The sequence below is a fragment of the Rhinatrema bivittatum genome, chromosome 8 (genome assembly GCF_901001135.1).
Source record: "Rhinatrema bivittatum chromosome 8, aRhiBiv1.1, whole genome shotgun sequence".
NCBI classification, from domain to species: domain Eukaryota; kingdom Metazoa; phylum Chordata; class Amphibia; order Gymnophiona; family Rhinatrematidae; genus Rhinatrema; species Rhinatrema bivittatum.
In genome coordinates this window covers 261,555,172-261,571,793 of record NC_042622.1, presented here as the reverse complement: position 1 = coordinate 261,571,793, position 16,622 = coordinate 261,555,172, and the positions used below count along the sequence as shown (strand labels likewise).

Below are 16,622 nucleotides of genomic sequence, written 5' to 3'. Positions count from 1 at the left end.
GGAGGAGGTGAGAGGCCTCGCTCAGAGCTAGGGGCACAGGGCGGGTTAAGAGCAGGACTGCTCTAGACATGACGAGAGAGGAACACGCTCCAGTGCCATCCGCTATGCATCAGCCAGTTAGAATTAGGTGAGGAGATGCCCCAAAGCGTCTACAGCCCAAGGGTTCCCTCCACCCCCTACCCCCACCACATAGCAATATCAGTCCTTGCTATAAAGCAGGCTGAGGAAACAGGAAACTCTGGTCCCAGGTGGATAGTGGGGCACAATTCTGGAGGCAGGAGGAGAAGGGAGTACAACTTTATTCCCGTTAAAGTCTAAGTCATGTTTCTGTGAGGAAAGGAGGACTGCAAATCCCAGAATTCAGTGGGAGGAAAAAAAAAACTGCCATCTTAAACTTAACATGACCTTGGAACTTCTTGTCCCCTCCCCCCCCCCCCCCCCCTCCCAAACACACATCCACTTTTCCCTCTTTCTGTGACTCTGTGGATGTCACGCATCCTCCCAGTCCCCTCGGTCCGTAACCTTGGGGTCCTCTTTGATGCTTCTCCCTCCTTCTCTACACCCATCCAAATCACTGCTAAAGTGTGTTATTTCTTCTTCTATATATTAGTGCTAAAATCCATCTCTTCCTTACAGGCCGATTAAAAAAAACTGCAGGAGAGCGGGCGCTCCGAGGCGAGCGCCCGCTCTCCTGGGCGCGCAATACACTATTTAAATTAGTGTCGGCGCGTCCCTAGCGCCTCCTTATTAGTGGAAGCGGCGGCTGTCAGCGGGTCTGACAACCGACGCTTAATTTTACCGGTGTCGGTTGTCGAACCCGCTGACAGCCACAGGTTCGGAAAACGGACGCCGGCAAAATTGAGCGTCCGTCTTCCAACCCGCGGGCAGATTTTTTTTTTTATTTTTTTTTTTTTTTAAAGAAGTTTTGTTTTTTTTAAATTTTGGGGCCTCCGACTTAATATCGCTATGATATTAAGTCGGAGGGTGTACAGAAATGCATTTTTTTCTGCTTTTCTGTACATTTGCCCGGTGCTGTCTGAAATTAACGCCTGCCTTTGGGCAGGCGTTGATTCCTGAGAGTAAAATGTGCGGCTTGGCCGCACATTTTACTTTCAGTATCCTGCAGGCTCATACAAATGCAGGGGGGATGGCCGCGCGTTTTCCACGCGCTATTACCCCTTACAGTATAAGGGGTAATAATAACGCGTCAAAAATGCACGGCCAAACGGGGGCTAAACGATGTTCTCGGCGAGCACACCACTCTGTATCGGCCTGTTAATGAGCCTGCTACCAAAACACATATCCACCCTCTTATCGCCTCCAGCTTAGACTACTGCAACCCGCTCTTCGTGGGTCTCCCACTGAACCACCTTTCTCCACTGCTGTCTATTCAAGAGTCGACTGCACGACTTATCTTCCTGCTACATCGCTGCGTGCATGAACCCCTCTTCAAGACACTACACTGGCTCGCCGTCCTCTGCGTTGAAACTTCTCTTACCTACAAGGGCTTTCGCTCCTCATTCTCTCTCCTCTCTTATCTCCTCCTACACCTTTCCCTCATGAACTCTGTTCACAAGTCGCTCTCCTCCTTCACTACCAACTCAACACCATGCTTTCCACCTTGCAGTGCCAGATGACTGAAATATTCCAGTCCAGTCTAAAAACTCACCTTTTTAAGGCTGCTTTTAACTCCTGACCACTTCTCTGCAATCAATATAGAAACATAGAAACATAGAAATGACGGCAGAAGAAGACCAAATGGCCCATCCAGTCTGCCCAGCAAGCTTCCCTCATTTCTTCTCCCATACTTATCTGTTTCTCTTAGCTCTTGGTTCTAATTCCCTTCCACCCCCGCCATTAATGTAGAGAGCGGTGGAGGAGCTGCATCCAAGTGAAATATCTAGCTTGATTAGTTAGAGGTAGTAGGAGTAGTAACCGCCGCAATAAGCAAGCTACACCCATGCTTATTTGTTTTTACCCAGATTATGTTATACAGCCCTTATTGGTTGTTTATCTTCTCCCCTGCTGTTGAAGCAGAGAGCTATGCTGGATATGCATCGAAAGTGAAGTATCAGGCACATTTGGTTTGGGGTAGTAACCGCCGTGACAAGCCAGCTACTCCCCGCTTTGTGAGTGTGAATCCTTTTTTCTTCTCCCCTGCCGTTGAAGTTATGCTGGATATGCGTGAAGTATCAGTTTTTCTTTTCCCCTGCCGTTGAAGCAGAGAGCTATGCTGGAAATTCGTGATGTATCAGTCTTTCTCCGATGCCGTTGAAGTAGAGAGCCATGCTGGATATGCGTCGAGAGTGAAGTATCAGGTACATTTGGTTTGGGGTAGTAACCGCCGTAACAAGCCAGCTACTCCCCGCTTTGTGAGTGCGAACCCTTTTTTCTTCTCCCCTGCCGTTTAAGCAGAGAGCTCTGCTGGATGTGTGAAGTAACAGTTTTTCTTTTCCCCTGCTGTTGAAGCAGAGAACTATGCTGGATATGCATTGAAAGTGAAGTATAAGAATGGAGTGATCAAGCTAGTTGAAAGGCATCAGGAATAGAGGAAGGTGGAGGTAGTAATCTGGATATTTGGTTTGGGGTAGTAACCGCCGTAACAAGCCAGCTACTCCCGTCATTGTGAGTGCAAATCCTTTTTTTCCACATTTCCTCATGCTGTTGAATCTTAGAGTGATGTTGGAGTCACAGTAACCATGTGTATGTTTATTGACTAAGGGTATTGTCTCCAGGCAGTAGCCATCATTCTGGCGAGTCACCCACTCTTCATTGGCGGCCTCTTGACTTTATGGATCCACAGTGTTTATCCCACGCCCCTTTGAAGTCCTTCACAGTTCTGGTCTTCACCACTTCCTCCGGAAGGGCATTCCAGGCATCCACCACCCTCTCCGTGAAGAATACTTCCTGACATTGGTTCTGAATCTTCCTCCCTGGAGCTTCAAATCGTGACCCCTGGTTCTGCTGATTTTTTTCTTATGGTAAAGGTTTGTCATTGCCTTTGGATCATTAAAACCTTTCAAGTATCTGAAAGTCTGTATCATATCACCTCTGCTCCTCCTTTCCTCCAGGGTGTACATATTTAGATTCTTCAATCTCTCCTCGTACGTCATGCGATGAAGATCCTCCACCTTCCTGGTCGCCCTTCTCTGTACCGCTTCCATCTTGTCTTTGTCTTTTTGTAGATACGGTCTCCAGAACTGAACACAGTACTCCAGGTGAGGCCTCACCAAGGACCTGTACAAGGGAATAATCACTTCCCTTTTCTTACTCGATATTCCTCTCTCTATGCAGCCCAGCATTCTTCTGGCTTTTGCTATCGCCTTGTCGCATTGTTTCGCAGACTTCATATCATTAGACACTATCACCCCAAGGTCCCTCTCCTGCTCCGTGCACGTCAGCCTTTCCCCCCCCATCGAATACAGTTCATTCGGATTTCCGCTCCCCATATGCATGACTTTGCACTTCTTGGCATTGAATCTCAGCTGCCATATCTTCGACCACTCTTCCAGTTTCCTTAGATCCCGTCTCATTCTCTCCACTCCTTCCGGCGTGTCCACTCTGTTGCAGATCTTAGTGTCATCCGCAAAAAGACACTTCCCACAGACTCTTGTTTGCTACGTATGTTCGTTTTGAATAGATTGTAAGCTCCATGGAGCAGGGACTGTCTCTAACATGTACCGTACAGTACTGTGTACACGTAACAAGCATCTTGTTCATAATGCGGATATTTGGATTTGACTACTCGAGTTAGATGGCAGGTACAGTAGTTGACAGACACAAAGCAGGGTTGTGCTAGGTTTTCGCTACTGATATATGTGAGCAGCTCCTGGGCTTACCCTGTGTCCATGGCCCACTTCTGCGGTACATCCTCCATTCCTGAGAGAGCCTCTTCAAACCCGGAGCTGGGAAAAGCTCTTCACTTGGCTGCAAGGTATCCACAGCAGCCTGACAACTTGTTCATAATATTGGCAGCAGCGCTTGGCACCTAGCTGCTAAACATGTCCTCTCAGCGTTGAGCAAACACATTAACAATCTCTAAATGTCCTGAGGAATGAACAGAATGGAGGAAGGAAGGAGAGAGAGAGAGAGACCCTGCACTACCAGACACTTTGTGGTAGCACAAAATCGTACAAAAAGAAGACGGTCAGAGGGGGTCATTTTCAAAAGCGATCGCACGCGAAAAGGGACATTTTTCGCGTGCGATCACTAAATGGCGTGGAGTCGGCCCCGGAAGAGGAGGAGTCGGGGCGGCACCGGGGCCGACGCTGCGAAAACATCGCTGGCGGTGAAAGGTAAGGACCCTTATCGACGCCAGTTTCGCACCAAATAACTACACCTTTTATGGTGTAGTTATTTGGTGCGAAAGCCGGCAGCCAGTGCACCGCAGTGGTGCAATGGCTGCCGGCTTTCGCAGGCCCCCCCCCCCCCCCCCCATTACCACCGGATTCTCTTAGAGAATCCAGGCCTTAGAATCTATGTAGCAAACTGCCATAACTGTAACAGCACTAACTGCCAGAACTCAAACAGTAACAACTCCACCTATGAAAAGGCAGCACTGCTAAATGTTACACCGGACCCTAAAATACCAATACACCGCCTCTGAGAAAACACCTGTCAAATATAGAACCCAACACAAAGTTCTAGCATTAATCCATAAAACATTGTATAATGGCTAACTTCAGTCTTACGTTTTCATACTCCTGCAAGAACGAAAAGATCAACTGGCACTGGGACGCTGCCAATACCAGCTCCCAAAATTGCACATCTCAACAAATGCCCGTGAAAGAGCAATTTCCATTGCCGGACCAATATTATGGAAGTCCCTGCCACAAGACTTACGGACGGAATCAGATATTAAATTAATTTAAAAAGGGCGTAAAAACATGGCTGTTCCAACAGGCCTTCCAATAATTTCTCTGATTTTATGCCCTTTTAATATTTAATAGTTATTATTTATTATTTTAACTACTGCTTTTATCTTTTGAAACTTAAAAATTATTTTGAAAAAAAAAAAAAAATTTATTGGGATAGAACATGAACAGGGAAGAAGTTCCACACAAGGACAGGTATAACCAACTGCAGAACAACTGAGACAGTGCAATTTGCTAATATAAACTGGCAACAATAAAACCACCAGCATGTCGCCATCCCATCTTATTTTCCATTTTTACCCCATACCCAACCCACCATACGTCCAACCCATACAACACACACTCCCTCACACATACCACACTCCATTCACCCTACCACACTCTTCCCCTTGTCGCCACTTTCCGCCCCTCCCTCCCCAACTGAGACCCGGGAGTATACCATTCAGGCTCATAGCCCCCAGCCCGTAGCCCCTCCCGGACAGTGGCCGCTAACAGAGGAACGCAAACCTGCCAGCAGGCCTTGTACAGTTGGTCCGGTTTCCGTTTACCCAGGATAAAATCCATACGTTCCAGCTGAAGGAATAAGGCCATTCGCCGAGACCAGGCCAGCACCGACCGGGGTTGCATCTAGGGCCGCCCAGTCGGAAAGCATCGTGCGGCACGCCAGGAGGACGGCCACTCTGCTAAATTTATCTTTGGAACGACATAGGACAGGAGTACAGGCCTGGGGGGGGACTAGATAACAGAAATTGGCCAGAGGCAGGTAGCGAGGCGGTGGTACAGTGCAAAATGACATCTGCCACCGAACCCCCCAAAGCTATTCGGAGTCCGGCAGTGAAAGAGGCGGTGTGAGAGTGCCCCTTCAGCAGCCCTGCATCTGATACAAAGAGGGGAGTCCGTACACCCCCATCTGGAATCGACGGACATCAGTACAATAAATGCGGTGCAAGATTTTGAACTGGAGTTCCCGAAGACCAATGTAGAGGTGTAAGAGGCAAGGCAAGTTCCGTGGACCACTTGACCGCCAAATGTTCCAGTCGGCTGCCCATTCGTAAGGTCCGGCCAAACTTGACCCACCCGGAGATAGTGTTAGCGAGCAGGGCCGCGTCAAACACTTTGGTGGCAAAAGCGGACTCCGCCCGCCCTGACCTCTGGTGTCCAGTGGAAGGAGGCCAAGTAATGCCTTGCTTGCAAGTAAGCGAAGAAGTGCTTGTGAGGTAAATGGTAGTTAGCAGCCAGAGTCGCATAGTCTAGCAAGACATACGCGTCGTGATCATAGCAGTGAAATGCAAATACCTCTCCCTCGCGGGCCCAGAATTGAAATCTAACGCCTCTGACCCTCCCCGGCACAAATCCCACATTCCCCAGGAACGGCATCAACAGTGAAGTTAGCCCTGCCAGGTCCCCAGGCTCCCCCGTGACCTCAGCCAACGCCAGGCCCGAAGGCGTGGAGTTAACAGCACTCTAGGAAAGCTCAGCACCCGCCGCGCTCCCTCGTTCGTCTGTAGGAGGCTTAAAAGGGGACCAAGGCGCTGTCATGGACTCAACAGGCCCGGCTCACAGTGACGGTAAGGGTCAGTAAGCCATTCTCCCACGAAGCGCAACTGGCAAGCGGCATTGTAGAGTCGGAAATCTGGCAGGCCGTATCCCTCCCCTTCCCTTAGGGCACGTCAGCGTCACGTAACTAAGGCGCGCCTTCCTCCCCTTCCATAAAGATTTTTGTATCGAGGCACACCGTCGTTTAAGATCCTTAACCTTGAGCCAGCAAGGAATCGTATGTAACCCATAGATAATTTGGGGGGCAATTACCATTTTGATCAGCGCACACCTCCCAAACAGGGACAGCGGCAGAGCGCCCCAGGCTTCTAATTGCGTCTGTACCTCACCCAGCACAGGCCGCACCTTAAGGTCATAAAGACTCGCCAGGTTCCGAGGCGAGTCTTTATGACCTTAACGCCCAAATACGCAATTAGAAGCCTGGGGCGCTCTGCCGCTGTTCCTGTTTGTCAGCAGCCCACCAGAGAGGAAAAGGGGGGCCATCCCATGTATGCTGCAGCCGCAGGTCCAACGCCAACGCTTCTGACTTAGCAAAATTGATTTGTCAGGCCAGCCACCCTCTGAAATTGAGCAAACAGATCAATAATCCACAAAAAGTAGGTGGTCATCAGCGAACATCGCTAGTTTGAGGGGGTGATTATCCACACTAATACCCCACACCCGGCGATCCCCCCCGCAGGCGAGTGGCTAAGGGTTCAAGGGCCATAATAAAAAGTAACGGGGAGAGAGGGCATCCCTGTCGGACCCCACAGTCTAGATCAAATGAGGGCGTTGGGGCTCCGTTCACTAGAATGCTAGCACTGGGGCTGTGGTACAGTAACTCGAGCCACTTCAAGAACGCCCCCGAAATTCCATACTGTCGCAGCGCCCAAAACAAGTAGTCCCAAGACAATGACTCGAACGCCTTCTCCGTGTCAAGGCTAAGAATCGCCGCTCCCCCCCTCCCCAGAGGAGTAGCTGAGAGATGCAAATCAGGCGCCTCACATTGCGCACTCCCTGACGCCCCTGAACCAACCCCGTTTGGTCCCCATGAATGAGAGAGGGACGTAAACCACTCAAGCGCGCCTCCAACATAGTTGCCAACAGCTTGAGGTCGACGTGAAGGAGAGAAATTGGTCGGCACGAGCCGACTTCCAACGGGTCCTTGCCCGGCTTCGGGAGGACCACGATGACCGAGTGACTTAAGGCTGCCGACAACGTGCCCAGGTCCAGCAACTCATTATAAAAAGTGACCTAAGGGGTGACGAGGGGGAAAGTTTCAAAATTTTATAGAATTCGGAGCCCAAGCCGTCCTGCCCCTGCAGCTTTCCCTAATTTGAGTTTCTGTATGGCCGCGTATACCTCCTGATCACTAACAGGGGGCATTAAGAGTCAACCGCTGGTCCGAAGATAAGCACGGCCAGGGAATGCTCTGAAAAAGGGCCTCAGTAACCACCCGGTCCTGAGGGTTCTCCGCATACAGCTGTGGATGGTATTCAAAGAATCTGGCAGCAATGTCCTCTGGGGCAGCTCCGTGTTTACCCTGACGATCCCTAATACCTACAATTGCCCTCCCCTGGTCCCGAGGGCGCACTAAATTGGCCAACAATTTACTGGCACGGTTCCCGTATTTATACAACCGACACCGGTAACACCGAAGGGATTTTGACGCCCGTTGACATAGTAGGTTATTGAGGGCTTCCCGCGCCTGATCAGCCTGGCCTTTAGCTTCCGGGGGTCATATCAACCACATGTTTCGACTGCGCCCTCCTGAGCACCTTGGTAAGGCGCAGGATCTCAGCTTTCCGCTGCCTATTATTCCTGGCTACGTAGGCAATGATTTCCCCCCGGCCTCCCACAGCGTAGCCGCTGAAACGTCCGGGGCGGCAGTGAACGCCTCGTAGTCCTTCCAGCAGCGCTGTAAAGGAGCATGAAAAATCCTGGCTTAAGGTAAAGATCGGGTCGCCTGCGCCACGATGACGGGGGGGGGGCGTGGGCCACGCTCACAGGTCAAAAGGGCCGACACGGGGTGGGCACGATCTGAGACAGCTATAACCCCAATAGTCGCCTCCTCCACCCTAGGGAACCACCTGTCAGAGATCAATAAATAGTCCAAGCGCGAATAGGCCTGGCGTGGGTTGGAAAAAAAAAAAGTAAAGTCCGTCTCACACGGATGCGGGACACGCCACACATCCAGGAGTTGGAGCTCGGGGCGTAAAAAATGGACCCCTTGGTGTGGATCACGTGCGGCAGTGGGCTTGGCCGGTTTACAATCTATCTGCTTATTGGCCCCCCCACCACCAAAACATGATCAGAAAAGTCTGCCAATAGCCCCCAGCAAATGAGAAAAGAATTCTTGTCAGTAAACGTTGGGGGTGTACACATTACAAAACACCACCTTCTGCTGGTAGGAAACCCCGGCTGGAAGAACATAGCGACCCCTCCTCATCATGACAGGTTCTAGCGATTTGGAATGGCAAAATGTCTGTGAACCAGCAAAGCTACGCCACGTTTGCGGGCCGTGTAAGAGGAGTACAGGCATAGGGCCCAGCCTCCCTGGTTTAAGCTTCCGATGCTCAGTATCGCACAGATGGGTTTCCTGGAGAAAAACCACCTGGGAGTTCATACGACTAAATTGAGCCAACTTCTTCCGCTTCAGAGGGGAGTGTATGCCATCTACATTTAAGGTGGTCACTCTAACCTTTGCCATTCCACCAATCAGCACAGAACGCCAAAACCCACACAATAGGCAACCTTGCAGCTCCCCAGCCTAAGCCGCAAGCGTCGGATCTCACATACAAAGTGTCCCAAAGTCCCCTAGTCTCAGTTTTCTTATTCCCCGTCCCCCCCCTCTGTCATGTCCCTGACACCCAGAACCTCCCATTCACACACCCCATCCACATCCACACACAGACACTCACTGCCCACTCCCCTCCTCACCCGCCCCAAGAGACTCAGAGCCACTCCTCCCCACCCTGCAGCAGGATGGCGGAGGGGGTCTCCCCTCTAACCCGCCCCGCCCCCCCCCCCCAGCCCCGCCTCGATGGCAACATTGCAATAGAAAAACGGCCCTCCAAAAAGGCACAAACACCTGGGAACTTCTAAAATTCACTAACTGGAAAAGCGAGAAAGATTTAAAGCCTACGGTCCCAGGTCCAAGGCCCAGGAGGAGCTACTCAGCGCAGGATACTCCATCCCCTTAAGTCGTAGGCATAAGATAAGGTCCGCGGCCAGCAAACAGCAGATTACGTCCGGCCTTGGAAATGGCCAACAATAACAACACTGCCATCAAGGCCAGCAGGTAAATGCCCTTCACTCTCCATCAGCCCGGGGCAAGGTAGCAATGAATTTCTCCACGTCTTCTTTACTAGTGAAAAAAAAAAAAAAAAGAGTACTTTGTTATCGTGAGAGACCCGCAGCTTGGCCGGATAGAGCAGGCCGATTTTTAATGCCTCGCTTGTGCAGCTCCGTGCACGCCGGTGACATCATTTTCCGCTGCGCCTTCGCGGCAGCCGAGAAGTCATCGAAAAGATGAATCTCGTGACCTTGGTACTCCGTGGCGGCTTGTTGCTTGAATGCCCGCATTATCCTAGTTTTAGTGAGCCCAGCACAATATTCTCGCCATCACGGGTCTGGGTCTCGCCGGCCCCTCCCGCAGCACTCCTACACGGTGAGCTCGCTCACAAATCAGCGGAGCACCGGAGAAGCCGGCCCAAGCTGCGCGGGCAGCCAGGTTCCCACCAAAGCAGGCAGGTCATCGTCCTTCGCAGACTCTGGCACGCCTACGATGCGAATGTCATTACGCTGACTCCTGTCCTCCAAGTCCTCGATCTTAGCCAGTAACTCACGCCTGGAGTACTTCCACACGGCGCTGCGATTCCCCCAGGCGATCACCGTGATCCGATAGGATCATGTTCCGCTTCGTCCAAACGCTTGGTTTGTCCTTCCCAGGCCGATTTAATATCCTCCGTGGAGGCTTGTATTTTAGTGAGGCGAAGATCCAATGCCGCCGTGACACTCAGAGCGTCTGCGGATAGAGAATCTAAGACCTTGGTTCCTGCAGGGGCTTCGCCATCTTAGAAGCGGCAGACAGCACTTTTTCGCGCGTTTCTCTGTCGCATCGCCCACGCTCCTGGGAATGAACTGGGCCCTCGGGGGAGGGTGGGGCAAGGCACGTGGCCCTGAGTCCGCCGTCAATGAGATTCTGGCCAGTTACCTCAACCAGAGGAGCCAAAGCCAAGGGCGCAGGGCGGACACTTGGCGGCACAAGGCCCGCTGAGGTGCCAGAGACGCTTGATCAGATCATCAGTCTTAAGTCACTCAAGGCACTGCTACCAGCTGGCTCGGGGGCCCAGTCCGTCCTCCCCTCACGCAGGGAACCAGAGACGGGCAGGAGATAGCAGAGTCCCCTTGAGAGATGCCTTAGATGCTACAGGCTAGAGTCCCCACACGCCAGCCCCCGCTCCAGCAAACTCCCTGGGGCGGCTGCTCTTGCAGCCAGGCAAGCTCTCCTGCAATTTCGCCCGGTTCTGGGGTGGGGTTTTTTTTTTTTGTTGTTGTTGTTTTTGCCGCTCGCCTGAGGCTCCGGACCCGGTGAAATGCTGTCAGGAGGGCTCCGGAGGTGAATCGCCGCCGTTCCGCCAACCTAAGGCAACAACAAAGGGGGGGGGGGGGGGGCGGGGGCAGCGCACCGTGCCGTCCGCCATCTTGAAATCACCGCGCTGAGCTGACGTTTCCTCCCGGCCGAATCCGCCACCATCCGCCGCACCCGAGCGCCGAAAGTGGCTGCAGCAGGGGCCCAGCTGCGATGAAAGCCCTCCTAAGCTTATTGCCGCAGGTATCGTTGCCAGGGGGGGGAGGCCGGCGAAGGGTCCCAGAGCTCAGAATGCTTCCTCCCTTACCGGTGACGTCATCGCCGGAAGTCGAAACTTTAATTTTTAATTTTAAATTCTGTCTTATCTATTTTAATATTTTATTATGAAACTATGTATTTGTATATCTTTTCCTTTATGTTTGAAATGCAAATGTTTTTAAATGAAGATTTGCCCTTAAGTGTAAACCGACGTGATATGTTTTCATGAACATCGGTATATAAAAACAAACAAATAAATATAGATCCCTACGTAGGATTTACACACTAGCAGAATCCGTCACCTCAGTCACACACAGAAAACACAGACCTGACCCTCACCAAATACAGAATAAGGGCCCACACATTAGAAATAGAAATGTGCAGAGAAAACTGAACTGGAAATCCCATGAAACCAGATTCTGAAAATGCAAAAAGATAGAAGAAAGGCACATTCCCTGAAGCAGAGAGAGAAAAATCAGACTTCTCGCAAAAGAATAAGCACGAAAAACTATCTAATCCTGAGGGAAACTGGAGAAACAACAGCTAAAGCAGCAAAATATCAGGCCAGAGACATAACATGTTCAAAGATAATACAGTCAAACCTCAGAATCCAGAAAGCCTCGTTATTGTTCTGTTTGCACTTAAGTTTATTTTGTTTATAACTACTCTGAAAGCCTGATTTTTTTCCCCATAGGCACATAATGAGAAAAAAAAACCCTTCACAAACAGGCCCTAAGTAGTACTGCGGCAACAAATGCAGAAACTGTCAAACCACAAAAAGATTTTTAATTCTGAGAGTCAGAAAAGGACAGAGTGAGAAGAAATTAAAAGAAAAGGGAGTTGCGATGGCCCATGCCCGTGAATATACTCCACCCAGAAAGTACAGAGAGCATTATATTATGTATGAGACCAGAGTAACAATCTGTAGCGCTTTTGCCGATATATAAATTATAGCCACAGCAACTAAACGAATGAAGCAAAAAGAGAAAGAAGAAGAGGATGGGGAGAGGAGACAATGAAATAGCAAGACTGGCAGGCTTAGAAGGGGGGGAAGGAGGGAGACGGAATGAGGAAAGAAGGGGGGGGGGGGGGAAGGTGGAGAGCAAGCGATGGCAGCGTCCAGCTTCCGCAGTTCCGGCTGCTCTCGGCAGGAGGCGCTGTAAGCAAGGGTGCAGGAGCGCAGGCTCTAGGGGGAGCTCACAGCTCCCGCAGGCCCAGCCTTAGATGCTGCAGAGCAAGGCACAGGGTAGGATGGCTGTGAGGAAGCCCAGAGCCCCGGCAATCCCGGTCTCCTCCCACAGGAGGCGCTGTGGCGTGGAGCAGGGTGCGGGAGCCCTCCTGTAATCCCAGCCTCTCCTGGCATCACTCAACCACAGCATAGGAAAAAAAGATGGCATAAACTCCCCCCCCAAAAGCCAACATGTTAGATTTACAGCAGAGATGACATTCGCGTCCTGATAAACCAACAGTTAAAACATCTGGATTAAGTGCAAAAACAGCAGCTGGGGGGACTGTGCTGCCTTCATAAACTCTGCCCAAGCAGTGAGCCCAGCTAGGTGTGCCTCCACCACAGGGCAAAATTCACCATCTTGGGAGATCTTCGGAAAGTCACCGCAGACTTTGTGAAGCGGCCTTCCCCTCCCCCCTCCCAGCCTGCTTAAGGTTCCAGGGAGCTCCTCCAGCACATCCCCAGCTGCAGGCAGGCCAGGGGTGCCTGGCATGAGCAGCCCCCGTGCCAGCCAAGGCATCGCTCCTCTCCCACCCCCTTCCCCAGAGCCCCGCCACCCAGCGTGCCAAAAGAAAAGCTGCAAGCAGCCAAGCCACCAGCTCAGTTCCGGTCTCTCCCTTATTTATTTGTTTCTTTTCTCCTCAACAGTTTCCTTCCACTCTCCCTTGAGCTTGCTGGGTTTGGGCTTTTCTTTTGGATGGAAACTTTCTTTCAAGGACCTGGGGGGGGGGGGGGGGGCCATCCCCGTGCTGTTACCTCTCCATCCTCTCTCCCCCCACTCTGTTTATCTCCCATTCTCAACTCCTCCACTTCCTTATTTGGGGTTTTGTTTTTTTTTTTCCCAGAAATATATCTATGCACAAAAAAAAGAAGACCTTTTGAAATGTGCTTGGCTTGCAAAAGTTTTCGCAATCCAGGGCAAGCCTTTGGAGAGAGTGAAAGAGGGAGGGAGCTAAAGGAAGAGAGCGTGAAAGACGACAAGATATGGAGAGACAGGCACAGAAGCGGGGTCAGACTGCCACAGAGGAGCCAAGGAAAGAAAAAGGGGCAGAGAGTACCCGCCATAAGACAGATACACAGAAAAAGACAGGAAAGGGACACAGAAGAGGGAGGGGGAGAGAGAGAGACCTGCTTCCTAGCACAAGTTCAAACTTCTCTGCCACTTCAAGAGGAATTTGCCCCCTAGTCTCTGGCTGTGGCAGCCCCGGTGGCACCGACACACCCCACCCTACTGACATCAGGGCTCGGGAGAAGTGACTCACCCAGTAGCCCCAGACTTTCAGACCTTCCACCCCCATCTCCTAGAGAAGATAAAGGGAAGGGACTGCTGAGGGTGGGGAGTTTTTCCCAGGCTCAGGGTAATCTCCTTTGGATATAGAAATGGAGGAAGTGGGAGAGAAGGAAAAAGGGGTAAATGTGTTTGGGTGGAGAGTAACCCCTTTACCTCTACCCAACAATCCTTTGCCACTCATTCCATCCTACTTGCTAACTTTGCTCTCAGCCCCCTCCTCCTTCCTACCCTGCTGTGCTCCATCTAATTCCACATTCTCCCTCTCAAGCACCTTCGCTGGACCACTGCCCCCCTCTGCACCAGGACTTTGCAGAGTTTTCTACCCTCTCTCAAGTTTCCTGCATCGATATTCAATCCATCCTTTTACCCTTTCTCCCTCTCAGGTGCTTTTCTTTTCTTTTTTTTTTTTTAACCCCCACCATTCACATCTCTTAACCCCCTCCTAAGAAGTGCCACATCCCCATGCCCTCTCACTTTACCCTCCCACTCTTAACTCCTTCCTTATGAAGATGCCCTCTCTCTACATTCCTACCATGGATACCGTCTCAAATGCCCCACTTTATCCCCTCCCCAACTTAAGATGCCTCCCTTTTTCTTCTTTTTTTTTTTTTAAATACTCTTCTTCCCTTCATCCTCTTTGTTACTTCCTCCCCTCGCAGTTACCCCTTCTTTTATCCCTCCTCCTCCTCGCAGTTACCCCCCTTCTCTTCCCCACTTCCACTGCAGTTACCACTCTCTTTAAACACCCAGAGGGGGGCACTCACCTCGTCCCATTTGATGAACTTGCTGCCCTTCTTCAGGGTCTCGTGGACGGGGACGGCTTTGAGCTGCAGGGCGTGGACCCCGGGGCAGGCCCCGGCCATGGGGACAGGAAACGGCAGTGGCCCGGCGCTCGGGCCGCGCTCTCCTGGGCAGCTCCGAGCCCTCTGAGCCGCCTCCTGCCGGGGAGGCGCGGGCCGCACTCGGCCGGGGAGGGGCCTGCTGGGAGGGCCGGGCCAAATCCCGGGGAAGGGCGGGGACGGGGCGAGAGGGCGGAGAAGGAGCCTCACCAGCCCTACTACTACTACGATACTTTCAAGTGTTATTTCATGTTATGTACATTGTTTAATGCATGTGAGGGGGTTAGAGGAAGGGAATTAATGAGGTCTTGAGTATGATTTAGTTTTAATTTACTTTGCCTTCTTTATCATGGCATCATTTAAGGGTGTTTTCTTTCCAATAAAATTTGTTCCATTTGTTTACGTCTTACCTTCATTCCAAAGACAATTACAAAAAAAAACCCAAACATTTCTGGGCAACACACTATTATTATAAAATATATCAGTCAATATACATGTATATATAATGCTCTTGGAATAACATTTATTCACATCACATACTTTCTTCATAGCTCTGTACTTGACTGATTCAGCAATAGGTGTTGGGGCAGAAAGAATAAATGAAAATTGGAATTCAGAGTGCATAGTATAAACACAGAGCATCCCTAATGGCTAAAGGATGGAAAAAATGGTTAACATGAAAAGTTGTTGTAGCGGAAAGCAGGTGCTCACATGCAGGCCGATGCAATACAGTGCGGTTGGCCGAGCACACGACTTTGCCGGCACTTGGACGTGCATTTTAGATACGCGTCCAAAACCCCTCATGCAGCAAGGGGTCCAAACAAGCGCAAAGCTATTATCCACCAATGCAAAAAAAAAAAAATGTGCACCAAATGCACATTTTTACTCTCAAGAATAAATGCCCTGGTGCAGGCGTTTATTCTTGAGAAGCCCCAAAAGTTTACAAAAAAGCAGAAAATACTGCTTTTCTGTAGTTCCCATGACTTAATATTGTGGTGATATTAAGTCGGGGGAACCTTAAAAAGGAGTACAGAAAAAAAAACTCTCTGTCGGTCAGGTTAGGAAAATGGGCGCTCATTAAATTGTGTTTATTTTCCTAATCCACTGACAGCCACCTCTTCTGAGTGCCTGATGCCAAAGAGGTGCTAGGATGCAAAATTTTCCCTAGCACTTCCTTTCTACCGTGGCAGCCCATTTAAATATTAAATTGGGCGCCCGAGAGAGGTGGATCAGTGTACGTTAAGAGAGCAGGTGCTCATGACTGAGCGCCTGTTTAATGCAAGCCAATATTGCATTGGCCTGATAGTTGGGTCTGTCTGGCAAGTTGCGCAGGGAATATCGGAGGCTGGATGTTTAGGCAAAAGCCATGTTAGTATTGCGGGCTATTTATTATTACAGATTCTTGTGGTTAGACATAGTAAATAGGGGGGTTCTTTTACGCTTTTGTCTTCTATCCAAGATAGTGGAGTACAAAAGAGAAATCTTACAGGTCCACTGTGACTGGCAGCCGTGATCAGACTGGATGGCCGGTGAGCTGTTTTTCTGCCATCTTCTACTATGTTATTTATAGTATTGGATACCTTCTGGATAAATTATATCAATGAAATTTGGTACATGAAATTTTGGAGACTGTACCTCTGAAAGGATATAGATAGGCTGGTTGCAGTTCATAGAAATGTAACCAAAATGGCACAGGGTCTGTGAGACTTAAAGGCCTAAATATGTATACCCTAAAGGAGAGGAGAGACATTCAAATACCTGAAAGATTACAGTAAGTCACAAGAAGCAAACCTTTTTCAGAGGAAGGAATGCTCTAGAACAAGAGGTCAAAGTAACAATCTCCAAGGGGGTAGTCTCAGGAGCAAGATCAGAACATATTTTTTTCTTAGCATACGGACAGGTGGATCCAAAACCAATGGGTTATGCACCTCTACCAGCAGATGGAGATGGAGCAAAGCTGACATCACGGTATATATATATACCCTTGCAGTGACATCAGCCC

The 16,622-nt window shown here is 50.3% G+C and overlaps 1 protein-coding gene across 1 annotated transcript in view; it reads right to left on the bottom strand.

Moving 5' to 3' along the window:
- The window catches only part of PLCB3 (phospholipase C beta 3), a 114,994-nt gene extending 100,256 nt beyond the window's left edge, over nt 1-14,738 (bottom strand). The window contains exon 1 of the mRNA XM_029614783.1: nt 14,546-14,738. Within this exon, the coding sequence (XP_029470643.1) occupies nt 14,546-14,644 (99 nt within the window). The 5' untranslated portion in view covers nt 14,645-14,738. The remainder of the gene's footprint in view (nt 1-14,545) is intronic.
- Between the last annotated feature and the right edge of the window lie 1,884 nt (nt 14,739-16,622).